General features: G+C 41.8%; 1 protein-coding gene across 4 annotated transcripts; it reads right to left on the reverse strand.

Annotated features, from left to right (window-relative positions):
- Nucleotides 1-3,916: 3,916 nt before the first annotated feature.
- Nucleotides 3,917-17,729, reverse strand: LOC125718290 (uncharacterized). Of its 4 annotated transcripts, none has more exons than XM_048992039.1 (14): nt 17,608-17,729; nt 14,339-15,106; nt 11,977-12,096; nt 10,583-10,716; nt 10,383-10,439; nt 9,093-9,141; nt 8,768-8,926; nt 7,635-7,774; nt 7,368-7,436; nt 6,868-6,995; nt 6,492-6,603; nt 6,319-6,375; nt 6,070-6,213; nt 3,917-5,877 (listed from the first exon to the last, which is right to left on the reverse strand). In XM_048992039.1, the coding sequence occupies exons 2-14, from the start codon at nt 15,036-15,038 to the stop codon at nt 5,791-5,793; spliced, it is 1,956 nt and encodes a 651-aa protein (XP_048847996.1). In that variant the 5' UTR covers nt 15,039-15,106; nt 17,608-17,729; the 3' UTR covers nt 3,917-5,790. The 4 variants fall into 4 exon arrangements, with proteins under 4 accessions (XP_048847996.1, XP_048847999.1, XP_048848000.1 ...); XM_048992042.1 differs by having other exon boundaries at nt 14,339-15,051; nt 17,608-17,722; XM_048992043.1 differs by lacking the exon at nt 17,608-17,729 and adding an exon at nt 16,818-17,568 and having other exon boundaries at nt 14,339-15,051.
- Between the last annotated feature and the right edge of the window lie 522 nt (nt 17,730-18,251).

Here is an 18,251-nt window from a genome sequence, read left to right on the forward strand (position 1 = left end):
AGGCGTTCAAGAGAAGGACTGAAGCGCAGGTGACTGGTAGAGTCAAGAATAAACCAAATCCAAGACATATAAGACCAAAAAATAAAGCAACACCACTGTCTATGAACAAGACTGGGGTCGGGCACAATGGAAGGGACGATCCACAATACAGCTTCTTCCAGCAAATAGATTTTATTGCAAAGATGGGAAACGGGGACAACGAGGAGTCAAAAAATAAGCAGGTAGAAGAAAAAACTAGGACTGCGGAAAAAACAAGGAAAAACACAGAGAACATAAGCAAGAAAACATCGGAAAGCTACAGCAGGCACCAAAACAGTAGCAGGCAATACAGCTGTACTTGACCTGTACCCATGCTAACATGGCCCTGCTTACTAACAGGGCCAAAAGCATGCCTTAATTGAGCTGGTTGCATTACCATCATCTGATTGACCAAAATGCATGGAGATACTAGTAATTAATCTGCATCAATATGCATGGATTGTCTGACGGAGGAAGGGTATATTTTATATTATTCATTATTAGTACTATTGCACATTACGATGCATGGAATGCATGCGATGAACGGAATGGATTTGTAATGCAAATGTATGCAAGTGGATGGTAATTCTACTAGCGTTTCATACTTTCATAACCTGGTGATTCTTACAGACACGATAGTGGAAATTACCACAAAGTCAAAGAAATAATAATAATTGCTCATAGTAAATCGTGATGCATCAGTGCCCCCACTGAGGGAAGCAGGCCCATTATCTATGGTCTTTATACAGACTCCTGGAGCAGGGGGGTCAGACGGCCTTCGTGAGAGTAAGTTGTATGAGAGGCAAAGAACATGATGAGCAAGTAGCAAGGACAGGAATAAATATAAAAATGAGTGACGTGGGACGGCCAAGCATGATGCTGGCACACTGACTGAGCTCCGAGGACCCACCACTAAATTTTATTTAATTAATGTCTTATACTCCACTTTTCTAATTAAGGGTGATGATTTTAGTTACTGTTAACATCTGTGTTTATACTCCGCCGTTTTTTTTTCCAGCATAATTGTAGCGATGGTAACAACTATGTAGAAGTTTTTCAAGGAAGCTACGACAAGTCACATGAACACGCACCGAAGTCCAACAACATATTATATTTCACCGCAATAACAGGTGGACAGCGATGCTAAGATGGATAACCTTCTTGCGGAGATCAGCCGCGTTAGCTCTACTTTGTGCGGTGTGGCAACTGATGTGACTACAATCAAAGAAGCGTTGAATGAGTTAAAAAACTCTATGAACGCTAATGGAGGCGGAGGAATGTATTGCTAAAGTCAAGGACATTGTCAAACGGCTGGAGAATAAAGAAAAGTGCAATGATAAAATGTTAGTGATCCTTTGGAATCGTACCGAAGATCTTGAGAACAGGAACCGTCGCAACGATGTTAGACTGACTGGCCTTAAAGGAGGCATGGAAGCAGGGGGAATGATAATCTGTGTGGAAAAAAAATTGTCCGAGGGACTGGGACTTCAGCTAACCAACAAATTCGAAATAGAGAGAGTGCATCGCATGGCCATCCCAAAACCGGCTGAGAATGGATCCCCGAGACTGGTGCTCATTAAGTTCCGAGAGAGAAGGTTCTCAAAATGCAGATACAGTACATAGATAGTATTAATAATTATTACTGTGACTATAAAATAAAACCTCAATTCATTAACAAATTCCCTGCCTTGGTCAGACAAGATTTGTTTGGGGCATCCACGCCTATATATTATGGAGCACAGATACCGTCCAACCTCTCCAGCAGATTTTGTTTTCAATGGAAATGCTTCGATCCACTGTGGTGTGTGTGTGGTGGCAGTCGGAATGCATTGGTGGCCTTCTGATGTTTTTGGCAATGGGCCCGTCAGCAGACACCTTTTAGTCAAACAATTTTTAAAAATATATAAAAAAAAAACATCAAACTAACAAACATTGCTCAGTAGCAAATGGATTACTGCACAAATGAGTCAATGATGATCCCAAAGTCAATTGTGAGATTTTCTTGTCTACTATTACACATTTACCTCAATGCACTGGACTGGCTGAGCAACTGTCAAAGGTTTGGAACCTTTTGGCATTTGTCACACTGCAAAACCTTTAACATGAAAATAATTATAGTAAAAACCATACACAATATTTTATTTATTTAAAATACATATTATTTATTTATTTTTTAAAGACAATAATATGGAGAGGGGCGGCATGGTGGTGCAGTGGTTAGCACTGTAGTCTCACACCTCTGGGACCCAGATTCAAGTCTCCACCTGGGTCACATGTGTGTGGAGTTTGCATGTTCTCCCCATGTCATTGTGGGGTTTCCTCCGGGTACTCCGGTTTCCCCCCACAGTCCAAAAACATGCTGAGGCTAATTGGAGTTGCTAAATTGTCCATAGGTGTGCATGTGTGAGTGAATGGTGTGTGAGTGTGCCCTGCGATGGGCTGGCCCCCCATCCTGGGTTGTTCCCTGCCTCGTGCCCATTGCTTCCGGGATAGGCTCCGGACCCCCCCTGGATAATTTCTCAGTTTATTCTAAATGCATCCTGTAATGTCCGAAAAAGACACAGCCTGATGCAAAGACTTCACAATACGGTCAGCACTCGTGCATGGATACAATAGCCTGTACAAGATTATGTCACACATGCAATTGGATATACAACTTAAAAAATGTTGACAATAAATACCTATGCAGTAAACTGTAATAAATGCATTAATGTAGTAAGGCTAAGAAAAACATACATATTACTGAAATAATAAGTTTCAGTACAGTAACACTTACCTCAGTAACACTTACCTCAAACTTCAACACAAGGTAGGACAGATCGATGAACAGTTGGTAAGTTTCGAGGTGTTGCGTAATTTTGGACTGCGCATGCGTAGTATCAGTGAGTAGATCATTTTGATGGGTAAGATATTTCGTTAGAATACTTCAGTGTTGCCAGACGTACAATAATTATCGTATTTGTACGATAATTTTACCCTCTGTACGATCAATAATTCCAAAAATCCCATAATGTACGATAATTTTACCCCTTCATTTTATGGCTAAGTTTATGGCTTAGGACGACAAGGTACAGATTTCTGTTTTCATCCGGCTGCGTAGTCATACTTGGCTTGTTTATTTGCAGTCGTTTCACGTGCCTTTACAGCCAATCAACGCACGATGTAACACGTGGTGACGCACAAAGTAAACAATGCTGAGCGGTTTAAGCGCGGATTTGCATGGCGGAGTTGCAGTTAAGGAAAACACAAAGAATAAACATACGCAACATCTCCATCACTTACAGAAATACATGGGAGAAAGACCCCAGTTTTACTGTGCTAGAGGCGCTGTTCTGCCCAGATATGGTTTTTACAAACATTCTGTGGGTAAAAGTTGCATTATATACCATAATACGCACAGTCTATTATAATATGTGTAATCGAAGCAGATTTTCTGAGCAACAGAATGGAAATGTGTCCAGTAATTTTTCTCAAAATACAATCATTTTAAGCTGCTGGTACGATACTTCAACATTTAAGATCTGGCAACACTGGAATACCTGTTATAACAACCGGACAGTTAACGGTAAACAGTCAAAGGTGCCCAACTGACCGAAATAGTATTTTTATTTTATCGTGTATTTTTCCTTTTTTTCGGGAATCGTTTTCTTTTATTTTACTTTTGTTTGTGAGTGTTGCAGCAACTCGTTAGATGCTGCGAGGTTAAAGTTTAAAAATCTTTTTGGGAACTCATTGTGGATTGTGAATTCAAAGATGATGCTTGAAGAGTCGTGTGCATTGAAGCATTCATATACGGAGTGACGGTGGTGCTGTGCAATGTGTATGCACCCAATAGGCAAGACCCACAATTCATTAATGATGTAAACAAGCTGCTGGGGAATAAAGATGGACACATCACTTTAGGAAGGGATTTTAATCAGTTTATAGAGGATACTCTCAATCCAAGTTTGAATTAACAGACCTTAATACCTAGAGATAGGGCTGCTATAAACGTGCTAATTGAAGACATGACCCAAGTTGATATTTGGCAATTGATATACCCAAATGAAAGACAGTATACTTTGTTTTTCCACTGCCACACGTCACACTCCAGGATAGATCATTTTTTGATTTCAAAGCCCATGGTTGAACAGATCATGGCTTGCAAAATTGGTTCTATGCACTGCATTGGTTCTTCATCGGATCATGCGTCAGTTGAAATGAATATTAACCTTAATACTGAAGCAAAGGGAAGGGGAAGATGGAGGATGAATACCACAATGCTACAGGATGAAATGTTCAGTGGTTTTCTGGCTAAGGACCTGAAGTTATTTTTTGAGCTTAATATAGGATCAACAGAGAAGTTGGCAACAGTGTGGGAGGCATCTAAAACAACAGGTAGGTAATAATAGGTAAAATCTGTTTGCTGGAAAATGTGTTAGCAAGATCATATTCTGAAAAAAAGTATGAAGATCTGTGTAAATGTAAAATACAATTGTACAGAATATACAACAAAAAGGTGGAGCACGTGCTTTTCAGGTTAAGGACGAAGTATTATGAAGGAGGGGAGAAGGCAGGCAAGTTATTAGCTCGACAACTCAAACAGCAGGATGCTTGTAATATAATCCCTGCTATAAGAAGTGGGGACATGCTGGTGTCTACCAAGAAAGAAATAAATGGGGTGTTTAGACAGTTTTATGAACATCTTTATACATCACAAACTATTCTAAACCAGGAGGACTTTCAGTAGTTTTTTACCAAGTTGAACTTGCCACAGACGAGATGAGAACAGGTCAGTGTTAGACACACCAGTACCTCAGAAGGAGGTTAGAGATGCTCTATTATCTATGAAAGTAGGAAAATCTCCAGGTGCGGATGGATTTCCGGTGGAATATTACAAGAAACATATGGATATAGTAACACCTATATTGACAAATGTATATTTAGAATCTCTTGAAAAGGGATTATTACCTGACACCCTTCATGAAGCTTTAATCTCGCTACTTCCTAAAAAAGACCGAGATGTGACTGATCCATCTTCCAATTTCCGGCCCGTGAGGCTCATTAATGTAGATAGTAAAATTTTGTCAAAAATTTTAGCTACATGTTTAGAAAAAGTATTACCAAGCATTATTCATATGGATCAAGTGGGATTTGTCATAGGCAGATCTTCATCTGACATGAGAGGATTGATACACCTTATGTGGTGCAGTACTCATCTGCCCAAACCCTCGCAGCAGCAGTACTTTCCCTGGATGCAGAGAAAGCCAACAGCATAATCAAACAGTATAATCTCATCATACTTTAAGGTAACAAGGGGAACTCGTCAGGGGTGTCCTCTTTCTCCACTATTATTTACAATTTTTCTGGAACCATTGGCAGCCATGATTAGAATGAACCCAGACACTGAAGGAGTAAAAATGTCAGGGAAGGAACACAAGTTAATACTATATGCTGACGATATTTTATTGATACTTAAGGATCCACCTGTGTGTGCGCACACGTGTCTGCTGTGTGTAAATAAGATAAATAACATAAGGGTATTTAGTTTGTTTAATAAAAGGACAATGTACAAACCTGTTCTCTAGGAAAGGTAACCTTAAATGACTTCTGTTGAGATCTGGCACTATACAGAAAATAAAATCAAAAAGCTGCAAACTTTGTGGGTAATTGTCATAAAAAGAAATGTTCTGATGTTTAGTTCAGTTGTTATATTGACTGCTGTCATTAAAAGAAACACATGAACACCATGAATCCTGTCGGTGTTAAACAGCTACAAATTATAAATCACCATTAGCAATTCAGCTGAATTTTGAAGATTTTTCGCAACTCTTCCTCATATGTATCCTTGAGCTTGGCTCCTGGCTCACCAAAGGTACCCTGAGGAAAAAAGAAAATAAATATGCCTATTTTTAATATATCTTCAATTAACCAAAAGCAACAAAGTCAGGCTATTATATACTTTGTCCTAAACTTCTGTTCCTGTTTGCATAATGAGCCAAAATGAAATTTTATGCCACAGTGAAAAAATGCTGTTTTTAAAAATCTACTTGCTCCTTCAAGCCATCTTACCCAGCTGGATGAGGAGGAGTTGCTGAAAATGAGCTGAATGTCAGACACAAAATCACCAACCGCAGAGTAGTGGTTGTTTTGCAGCGCATTAACAACCTTGTCCAACCACGTGGGCTTTTTACGGACGTCCTTGCAGCCTTTCACCTGGCATGAAGGCAGATGATGCTTAGAGACTGACATAGAAGAACAAGTTTATTCATGCAGCCGTCGGTGACACAAAGGCATGGAGATGGGGACAGACAGACATACCATATAACAGAGCTTCTGGTGTTCCTCGTAGAGAAACAGGAGGAGGTAATGGCAATGCTACAATGTGATTGAGACACGAGTAAAATGCATAATTAGCCAACTAGCCCTAAACAACAGAATGACAGCTTGCAGAGATCATGAAACATTGGAACACTGAAACATGTTGGTTTTACCAGCACATAGTCTGCGATGGGTTTTTGCAGGGCTGTTTCATAGGACATCTGTGCAGGATAGTGCCACTTCTGACTGGACTTCATCACGCAAAATGTACATATCCATTCGTCCCTGTGTGGGCGGTAGGTAAACAGAATCATAGACACCGAAGCTGAGTCAAGCCCTTTTTTTTCCATTGCATTAGCTGGCCCAGGTGGTGGGACACAGAGTGACAGTGAAAAGAACCATTGCAAAGACAGCAGGGCTAAGTACTAGTTAAACTGTCATTATCATAATCAAAGAAATGAAACACAGTAAATGATAAACTTATGGTTTACCACAGAGGGTGAACTTGAACAAATTAACCTCTCTGATGCATCAGCAGGCGATGCCTACCCCAGTGTTTCAACATCCAGTGTGGGAATGTGGCATTTATGATGGAAGGAGCGGGGGCAGGAGTCACAGCACACCAATTCGTCATCGTCATCGCATATGAAGCAATTGTCATCGTTCTCCTGGTTCTTCTGCACCTCGTGGAGGACACACAGTAAGACATCCAACATAAGACGTTCAAAAGAGTGGGTTTAGTCCATTGGCACGGCTCTTTGTTAAAGCACGAAGATGCTCACTGCTTTACCTGCTTTTATTTTGACAATAACCAGTCTTTGTCAGAATCAGCCTCATGTTGCCTAATGGTGCTCAGTTTTAACTGCCATTAAAAGTCTGAGAAATCTTTCATACAGATGCCATAATTATATGCCTCAGATCATTCAATGGCAACATTCTAATGTGGAATGTGCAGGTTTGCCAACTACATTGTTCCAATTAACAATCCTTTGTCAGACAGTTGACCTGTTGTGCAGATAGAGAGTTGCCATGACAGTGAAACACCTTACCAAATCGTCCTCCTCAGTGCTACAGAAACGGCATTCGCAAAGCAGGGAGTGCAAGACCAAGACCTGCTTCTGCAGAGCGGAAACAAACAACAAAACAAATCAAGTTTTCAGGCTCCTCAATGTCAGACCCCTTCATACAGCAGAAGATGTCCAAATGATGACATGTATGAGACTTCCTGTGGGTTCTTAAAGCTCACTGCTCTCCTCATCCTCCTCCCAATCCCACCTCCTCTTATATCTCAATTCTTGTGGTTTTGTCTTCTTCACCTTAATGAGAAATTTGAGTGGGATCCCCAAGCACAAGATGCTCTTCATCCAGTTGGGGTCAGTCAACTTTAGCTCCTGCTTCACAAAACCCACAGGGGTCAGCCACTTGTTTTCTGTTCGTATGCACTTTCCTGAATTGTCTGGAAGGGACCAGTAGACAAGCACAAAGTCAGATGCTCTTTGTTGTCCAAAACAATATGGCACTATTCGCCATCCTAGGTATCGCAACATATAAATGAATGCCGTTTCTGCATCTAGGGATAAATTTACTGCTTCCAGTTTGTTTTGTTTTGAGATAGAATCTGCACATATTATTTGATGAATGTCTACCTTTGATGAATCCAGTTTGATCTGGATGTATTAATGATGGGTTTACTGTTTCAAGTAGGGTGGCAAATGCTTTACTAATAATTTTGAGATCTGTGCTGATGAGTGAGAAGGCGGTAACTGGAGCAAGGGGTTGGGTCTCTGTTGGGTTTTATTTGTACTGTGATGTCGATGTCGTGTTGATGGATTTTGGAATTGTCTTTGATGTCAAACACCATTTTGAAAAATAGTGGCGAGATTATATTCTCAAAGTGTGTGTAGGCCATCAGGTCCTGGAGCTTTATCATTTGGCATTTCACTGAGTGCAACACGGAGTTCCTTAGCCGTTAGTGTTTTGTCTAATTCATCTAGTTGGTCCTTATTTAGTTGAGGTAATCTATGGTATCAAGGAAGGAGGTGATATCTGATTGACTTGGCTATTTAACAGCGGTGTATAATTTTATGTAAAATTCCAGAAATGCATTGAATATTTCTTTGGATGAATACATGGTCGGCCCTGACGAGTTCTTTATTGCTGGTATAATTGATTTTTCTTTATTTTGTTTGGGTTGGCCAAATATTTAGTTTGGTATTTGGTATCGTGTTCAAAATGTTCATGTCTAAGCCGCTGAATCTGAAATTGTGCTTTTTTATTAATAATATTGCTGAGCTATGATTTGGTGTCTTGTCAGGTCCTTTGGCACATTTTTGCAATTTCACACAACCGGACTCAAGGAGTTTGAACACTTAAAGGTTCTGTGATATATATGTTATGACATTATCCTGTGCTCAGACAGACATACAAAAACACACGTACGTGCACTTACCAGTGGCGAAGCGATGCTTATGTAGAATCCCTTGAGAGGACCCACAAGTGACTGTAAGGAGGTTCCCCTTAAAGGCTGACAGATCTACCTCTTTCTGCTGTTCTGCATTTTCATTATCATCTCCATTGTCTTTCACCTGCATGGGTTCCTCTCTGAAGTCTAAAACATTTGTTAATGAACACAGGGATAATGGCTCCCTCTCAGAAGTGAAGGCTTTTTCCTCATAGGAAACACGTTGCACTGATGTTGAAAAACAAAGATGCCACACAGATAATCTAACATCTTACGATGTAATGAAAAGTCTAACAGCAGAATGAAACCCAACCTGGTGACAAGCTTCGCGAGCGGCGATGGGTGGGTGACTTCTTCCTGCCCTGAGGAAAGACACAAATATGATTTAATGCACCACAGCAGAGGCTGACGAGGATCTGCTTATGCCAGCCCCTGTGCCTGACAGCAGGGCTCACATCGGTGACAATGACGTGTAAACTGTACCGCACAGAACAGAGGACACAAAACCAGGAACTAGAGGTGGGTAGATCAGCTCCAAAGAGTACAAGTCCAGACCAAGATTTTGTTTCAACCAACCATCCATCCATCCATCCATTTTCCAAACCGCTTATCCTACTGGGTCGCGGGAGGTCCGGAGCCTATCCCGGAAGCAATGGGCACGAGGCTGGGAACAACCCAGGATGGGGGGCCAGCCCATCGCAGGGCACACTCACACACCATGCACTCTCACATGCATTCCTACGGGCAATTTAGCAAGTCCAATTAGCCTCAGCATGTTTTTGGACTGTGGGAGGAAACCGGAGTACCCGGAGGAAACCCCACGACGACATGGGGAGAACATGCAAACTCCACACACATGTGACCCAGGCGGAGATTCGAAACTGGGTCCCAGAGGTGTGAGGCAAGAGTGCTAACCACTGCACCACCATGCCGCCCCTTCAACCAACCAGTTAGGTATAAAAAGAGTCACAGTCAGAGAGTACTCAACTGGTTGGCTGAGACAAAATCTTGGTCTGGAATTTTACTCTCTGGACCAGAACTGCCCACCTCTGCCAGGGACCATCAGTTAGCAGACTGACAGGTACCAGGGCAACTGTGACTAAGAGCACAGGCAGCCTCTATTCCAGCAGAACACCGATTCTTGAACGGGTCGCCATTTTTTTTCCTCTTACATATTTCCTCCAATCCTCAAACTCCACCCCAGAACCTGTAACCTTCTGGCCATAAGCGTGGTAACAGATCCCCTAAAATTCACTTTGTCCCCAGCAATCTAGTTTGGATTCTTGAAACCTTCCCCTATATTCCGAAACCAAGCCCTCGGCAGCTTGGAGTCTGCGACAGCTGCATTCTAGCAGCACCGACCCCTCATTCTGCCTTCTGGACTGGGAGATGAACACTGATGGTCATCCTACATGGGATATGGTGAAACTGGGATCATCACTAGCTGCAATTCTTGGTCCTCCAGCTTGCTTATGCTAGTTCTTGACCGTGTCATGTGACAAGCATTCCAGAACAGCAAAGACTAAACGCAAGTAGGCTCAGAACTGTATGTGTAATGAGGTGAAAGCAGCATACAGTAAACCGTGTGGGAAGGATTCACTACCTGCTCATGTTGACTGGGATCTACACGCCATCGAGGAAAGGTCTTCAAATGACCATCCTGTGTAGACAGTGTGAAACACAGAAAGTGAGTACTAGCATGATCTGGACCAAACTGATTAGTCCAGCAGCAGAGTATGAGACAAACAGATATGAATGTAGACATCGCTGTGTGTTGGAGAAGGTCACTCCAAGCCCGCTAACCTGGATCAGTTCATGCAGAGTGGTGTCTTCGCACAGAATGCTTTTCTTCCAGTTCTTGGAACTCTTCTTTCCACCGAACACCTCAAACCCAGGGGGAGTGAACCAGCGTGTTCCTACCAGGATACAGGTCTCCCCTAGAACACACACGGTGACACCCTAGAGTGACGGACCCTCACAGAGTCACACAGCAAAATTGGCAGCTCATCAAAACAGCACATCAGCATGATGGCTCAACCAATAGAAAAAATTTGCCTCTAATGCTGGTTCTAAGCAGGCAGACCTTCCGATACTACTGGCCGATGATTTTACATGGTAAAACAGACACTAACAGCACTTTTGCTTTTATATAAAATTCTCTTCTAGCTATGAGAACTATGAGACACTAATACTTTTAGTTAGTTCTTCACTGATTGATACGATTGCTTCAGTTTCTCAAGCTAAAATAAACAGCAGAATGGAAGTAAATGACAGGACTCACCATGTTGAGCTCTCAAATAAAAAGAAATATAAAATATTGTCCTTTCTAATCATAAGGTAACGTTGTGCAAATTAGTCATGTTTATCTCCCATTCATATGGTACGACATGCATCGACTGTAGGTAATGGTCTATGATATGATACAAAAAGATGGAATTTTTGATTTGATGTGATTTGATGGGTCTTTCGATTTACAGATTTATTGTTTTTTGGTTGATTTCCTTCTAAATTTGAGTCAGACTGGGGGTTTTGAATCAATGCGGCTAAATTGTTGATATTCAGACTGGATATACGATTCAGATTGTACTCACACACAGACACAAAATCACTGTCTATCCTAAAGATTTTGTGAGTTATAATACAATAATAATAATAAAAATTAATTTTTGGGGGGGCAGGATGTGGCTCCGTGGGCTAAGCCTGTGTGCCTGTAATCAGAAGGTCACAGGTTCAAACCCAGCCTCAACCTGCGGGTCCTTGAGTAAGGCCCTTAACCCCCAGGTCCTTCGCAAAAATAACTTACTCTATGAAAAAAGAGCAAGTTGAGGGAGGTGTAAAGACAATTTCCCTACGGGGATCAATAAAGTATCAATTATTATTAAAGATTTCCATTCCCAGTCAATCACTAACAGTACTTGGGCTACTTATTTTCCCAGGCTATGTGATTCTTTTTTAATGTTATCTTTAAAAAGACACTGAAGCTGAATTTTGATAGTTGAGTTCCAGTAAATACCAGAAGGGAACCCAAACACATATGGGGTGAGGTTCACACACACAGGGGTGGGGCATATTGCAGCCTGACAGCTCTCCTGTTGACGATGGTAGCAGGAATCTGTCCTCTTTTGTAGAGCAGCATGGCTAACCCTTTTATACTCATCTGTAACCCACCCTGCCCCTCTTCCCCCATGACCCCTCACCTAAAGCCAGTTTGTCTCGGTAAAGAATCCCGTTCTCGTTCCCACAGGTTACCGGAAGGCAGGTCTTGTACTCTGGTAAGGTCCAGATGTCTTGCTTCAAATCCTCGGCAGAGGAAGAACCTGCGGATTCACAACACAAAAACTTCAGCATAACCATGTGATGGTATCATCTAACATGAATATAACAATGAACAATATTTTAATTATTGACTTATAACAGCAAGCAAATTTATAGCCTGTCATCAAGTTAGTTTCAATTTCAATTAATTTATCTTTACAAACTCAAACATTCACTGTGTAAACTGAAAAGAAAAAAAAAACGCAAGATTTAGTTTCCCTTTGAATCACAGAACTAATATTTAGTTGTATATCCATGGTTTCTGAGAACTGCTGCACATCTGTTTTGCATGGAGTCGACAAACTTCTGGCATCTGTGAACAGGTATTCCTGCCCAGGATGATCCACAATTCTTCAGAATTTCTTGGTTTTGCCTCAGACACAGCATGTCATCCCACAAGTTTTCTATTGGATTAAGGTCCGGGGATTGGGCCGGTTACTCCATAACGTCAATCTTGTTGGTCTGGAACCAAGATGTTGCCCTTTTACTAGTTTGTTTGGGATTGTTGTCTTGCTGAAACACCCATTTCAAGGGCATTTCCTCTTTGGCATACGGCAACATGACCTCTTCAAGTATTTTAATGCATTTAAACTGATCCATGATCCCTGGTATGCAATAAATAGTCCCAACACTGTAGTATGAGAAACATCCCCATATCATGATGCTCGCACCACCATGCTTCACTGTCTTCACAGTGTACTGTGGCTTGAATTCAGTGTTTGGGGGACATCTGACAAACTGTCTGCAGCCCCTAGACCCAAAAAGAGCAATCTTGCTTTCATCAGTTTACAAAATGTTGCGCCATTTCTCCTTAGGCCAGTAAATGTGTTCTTTGGCAAATCACCTCTTCAGTACGTGTCTTTCTTTCAGCAATGGGACTTTGCGAGGGCTTCTTGCCAGTAGCTTGGCTTCACATAGACCTTTTCTAATGGTCACAGTGTTCACAGATAACTTTAGATCTTCTTTGATCTTCCTGGAGCTGATCATTGGCTGAGTCTTTGCCATCTTGGCTTTTCTCCGATCCATTCGATTGGTAGTTTTCCTTTTTCTTCCACGGCTTTCAGGTTTTGGTTGCCATTTTAAAGCATTAGAGATCATTTTAGCTGAACAGCCTATCAATATCTGTACTTCTTTATATGTTTTCCCCTCTCCAAACAACTTTTCAAAGTAATCAAAGTACGCTACTCTTCTGAACAATGTCTGGTACGACCCATTTTACTGAGATTTTCTGAGAGAAATGCACTATAACCAGCATGTACAATTGCTGCCTTCCTTCCTTAAATAAGGGCTGTAATTGACACCTGTTTTTTCACAGATAAATTAGTAAGGTAATTCAAACTTCACACTGCTATTAATTTCAACACACCCCTTTCAATTAATGGTTCAATTACACAGAACCAGCAGCATGCATGTCATGTCTATTGGTTTTCAATTATTCCACGACACCTACTATGCAAATTATTTGCCATGTAGAAAAAAGTAGAAAATGTTTTTTTTACCAAAACCAGTGATGGATCAGGTTAGTGATGTCGGACTGCTATTATTTTGAACACAACTGTATGATACCACAGGGTCAACATTACAATGAACTGCACTGGACAAGAGGATACATAGGAAAACTAGTCACTCGGTATTGGAGGACAAGATGATGAAATAAAACTAAGAATTACAAATTTATATTACAATTACAAAGTCATAAGGTAATGTCTGTGTTTGTGGAGGAGTGGGGGTGGGAGGGGGCAGTGAGAGCGCCAGTACTGCACATTGAAAAAGTGATGTAATATCAATAATTGCACATTGGAGAATAATTGCACGTAATTCCAATAAATGGGTTTTACAGTTTTAAGTGTTGGAGTTAGAGTCTGATGGCCAGGTGGTAAAAACAGTTCTTGAGTCTGGTAGTCCGAGCAGCCATGCTACTACAGCACCTTCCAGACAGTAACAAACTGAACATCTAGTGTGCTGGGTGGCTGCGGTCTCTGATGATGCCGGGTGTCTTCCGCAGGCACCGCTGGAGGTGGATGTCCTGAATGGTAGGGAGGCTCTTGCCAGTGATGCGTTGTGCTAGTTTACATCAGTGTTTACCAACCCCGTCCTTGGGGGCCCCCAGACAATCTAAAAATGCGAACTGTCCAGCATGGACAAAAAACATGGACCGTAGGTGGGTCCCTAAAGACCAGGCTGGGAAACGCTGGTTTAGATTAACATTATTGATTCCCTACAAACAGCTATGAGAACACTTACCAGATTTTACACTTTCCGGCTGTCCATGTGAGCTTGACTTCCCAGCTATCTCTTCATCCTGCTGTTTTTTTCGTTTTTCAGGTGGAACGGCATCCTGCATGCCTTCCACCTGTATATTGGACTCCTGGCAGTCCTCAGGGCTGAGGTACTGTCCCTCCTTCTCCCTCACCATCTGCTCCATTTTCTCCACAAGCTGAGCCACCTGTCTGGTCTCAGTCATATATCTGGCACTGAGTTCATGCACTCGCCCTCCACAGTCTTTGATTAACTGCTGCACAGCACTGTTCTTATGGGCAGAATCTGAGACAAGCACCATTGTATGATTCACTGCAGCGTCACCCCAATATGCAAGGATTCTCTTAACTCTCGTCAAATCCTTCCTCGTAAAGTTGTCAAGCTTCGGCACCACCAGAAGTACATGAGGCCCAGGAGAGGACAGGAAGAAGCAACTTTCTATCACCTGAGTCTGTGCCAAGGGACTGAGCGTAATCAGGTCCGGACAGCTAATAACAGCAAGACGTCTGCCTGCAGCCACGCCTCTGGCTCTCTCACAGTGCTGTGGTGCTGGGGAGCAGGTGGGCCCAGTCTCAAAAGCCTCTCTGCCCAAGATGGAATTTCCCACCGAGTTTGCATCCTCCCCCAAGAGCACAATCCTCAGCTCGGAAACAAACGGGTGAAGCTTCTTGCTGCTCAGCTCCATCGTTCCCTTGACTCTGCAGTGTACAGGAGGGTGGGACGTTCGGTCACTTTAGGGTGCAGAGGTAACGTCTGGAAAAGTCAATTTTGCAGTATTATTACGGCACCTTCATTTTTTTTAAACTACAATGCAAAACCCTCATATCAGTAAACACCATAGGTTTACTGTTTAAATGTTGATATGGTTACTTCACAACAGTATGATATGTACTGAGCTTATTTATTGAAAATATTTCTCATTTTATTCCCAGTTATACGATCCTATGTCCTATGTTTTGTGTACTATTTATTTTATAATAGACAGTGTTATTTTCAGTACCATGCAAAAGTCTTATGCAGCCAAAGAAAATTATGCTTAAATGTTCTTCATGTTGGTGTAAAAGTATGGTATTTTCTCTGTCAAAGTGTGTCAGTGTAGCCTTTTCAAAACCCCTACTAAAGTCACCCCAGTATTTGCAGCAACCATCCAACACACCAGTGTACTTCTTGGCTTGGCCACTAGTGCACATTGCATAGCTAATTAATATCTCATTGACTTTTGGAAGTAATTAAATTAATTAAGTGTGCCGGCAATGAAACTTAATAAACACATGGGATGGCAGAGGGCCCCCTGAGGAGAGGTTTGGGAACCGAAGCGGTGTCCATCTAGCCATCCAGCAAGATATCAGTAACTTTTTGGAAAAACAGAAGAAATAGCATTTTTTTGTTAACTTGCATGTGTTTCGATGCTACATTGTGCTCTTTGTTCTGAGCTAAAGTGTACTTACTATTCAGATAAATAGCTTTAAACAATTCTTTTGACTGCCTAAAGCAGGGGTGAGAAATCCTATCCAGAAAGTGCCGTTGGGTATGCAGGTTTTTTGCCGCAACTCCCTAATTAGATTACTAATTAGAGGACTGATTGGCTGAAGAGTCCTCACACCTGGGTGTGAACAGCTGACCTAAAGGTTATCCCAAAAACCTGCACACACACTGGCCCTTTGTGGATAAGACTGGCCACCCCAGGGCTAAGGCTTTTGCACAGTACTGTATCATGTCATAATGGAATTAGCTACTAAATATTTCTGTACTTATGTAATCCACATGCATAATGATCAAATCAAGTTTATTTATAGAGCACTTTTAAACAGCCATAAACGATAAATAAAAATCCTCAAACAAAGTAACGTGCGGGGATGGACATAACTGGTACAAAAGTACGAATTTATCTTTAAAAACGATACGTGCGACAATCGATTGGTTGTAAAAGCGCAAATGCGTACTTATTTTATGCGCATTTGAGCTGCCATGACAAGAATAAAACTTGCATTTTAACCTGTATACCGCAAATGAAGTAGAATTACCATATAAAGATTAAAATGGATTATATTTTAGTTTTCACAAGAGCGGAAATTCACATTTACAAATTCACGCATTTACAGTAACCACAATCGATTGTCGCACGTATCGTTTTAAAAGTTGAATGTACCAGCGTACTAGTTATGTCCACCCAGTTGTGTTTTGTGGAGGCAGTGTTTTGAGCACTTTTACAGAAACTAACTTCTATATTTTTAACGGGCAACCCAGTGTATTAGCGGGACTTTTATTCTGAAAACCTGAAATCGGAAGCCTAGTATTCGCGCCAGAACCTAGCTTGAGCATTCACAGCGTTACACACGGTTTTTAAATATACATATTTATTAGATTTTAATAATTTTATTGTTGTGACTGGAAATAAGTGTTAAAGTATATGATCTGATTAGTTCAAACGATGTGTCTGTTTATGGATTCATCTATCCATTACCATCCGCTTATCCGGGGTTCGGGTCGCTAGGTTAGCAGCTTCAGGAGGTACTCAGACCTCCCTCTCCCCAGCTACCTCTACCAGCTCTTCACCGGGGATGCCGAAGCGATCCCAGGCCAGCCGAGAGATACAATCCCTCCAGCGCGTCCTGGGTCCGCCCCGCTTTCTCCTCTCTGTAGGACATGCACGGAAAACCTCTCCGGGTAGCCGCCCAGGAGGCATCCGCGCTGGCTGTCCAAACCACATCAAATGGCTCCTTTTTACGTGGAGAACCAGCGGTTCTACTTGAAACTCTGCCGGATATCCGAACCTCTCACCCTATCTCCAAGGAAGAGCCCGGACACCCTGCGGCGTACTGTTTAGTGGATATGCACGAAGTTCAGAACATTTATATCTGCCGCATATCCCCTTTAAAACAAATATCCAATTTAAAACAAAAAAAGATCTACGATCTAGTAGCTTTATCACTATGACCTGAAATGAGCATGAACCACTTCACTTCCTGGTCTATTTCGGCGGGCCTTTTGATTTTTTTGCCGCACGTGTGATTTTTTATGTGACTTTCAAAAAACACGTTTACTATTTTATCGTAAACTAACTTTAGGTGACATTCGGTTACCTTCGGTTCTTTATCCCTAATTTTGACATCGGTTCGCTTCTCAGCATAGTAAGACGAAACCAAAATGAAAGAAAAAAAAATCGATATGTAACTGCTTACAAGAGTAGCCAGAATAGTGATATTTTCGTGTTTTTTTTTTACGCGAATATGAATGAGAAAACTGCTACTTACGAAAATCTGGGTGATAACGAATAAGTTTACTGCACGGTGAAAAACAATACAGATGACTAATGCGACGTTTTTTCATAACGCTTTCTGACTGATCTGAAAGTCACATGATTCGTGACATCCTCTGAGAAACATCCCGTTAAAAAGTTATACCCGTTAGGCAACACAAAAAATGCTTGTATTACTAAATGTAAAGTTCGATATAAAAAAGGTCATAGAATACTTATTTCTGACATGAAACAATAGTTTTATCGTTTTCTTCCTGAGCAAAAAAATTAGGAACATGGAACCATTTTACTTATGGTGAAAGACTACCAAGGGGGATGTCTGAAGGTTTTCGTTAATTTTTTGTTATAGTAGTAACTGGGACCCGGGTTCGAGTTTCCGCCTGGGTCACGTGTGCGCGGAATTTGCATGTTCTCCCCATGTCGTCGTGGGGTTTCCTCCGGGTACTCCGGTTTCCCCCCACAGTCCAAAAACATGCTGAGGCTAATTGGAGTCGCTAAATTGCCCGTAGGTGTGCATGTGTGAGTGAATGGTGTGTGAGTGAGTCCTGCGATGGGCTGGCCCCCCATCCTGGGTGGTTCCCTGCCTCGTGCCCATTGCTTCCGGGATAGGCTCCGGAACCCCCGCGACCCAGTAGGATA

The sequence above is a fragment of the Brienomyrus brachyistius genome, chromosome 22, assembly GCF_023856365.1.
Source record: "Brienomyrus brachyistius isolate T26 chromosome 22, BBRACH_0.4, whole genome shotgun sequence".
NCBI lineage: Eukaryota > Metazoa > Chordata > Actinopteri > Osteoglossiformes > Mormyridae > Brienomyrus > Brienomyrus brachyistius.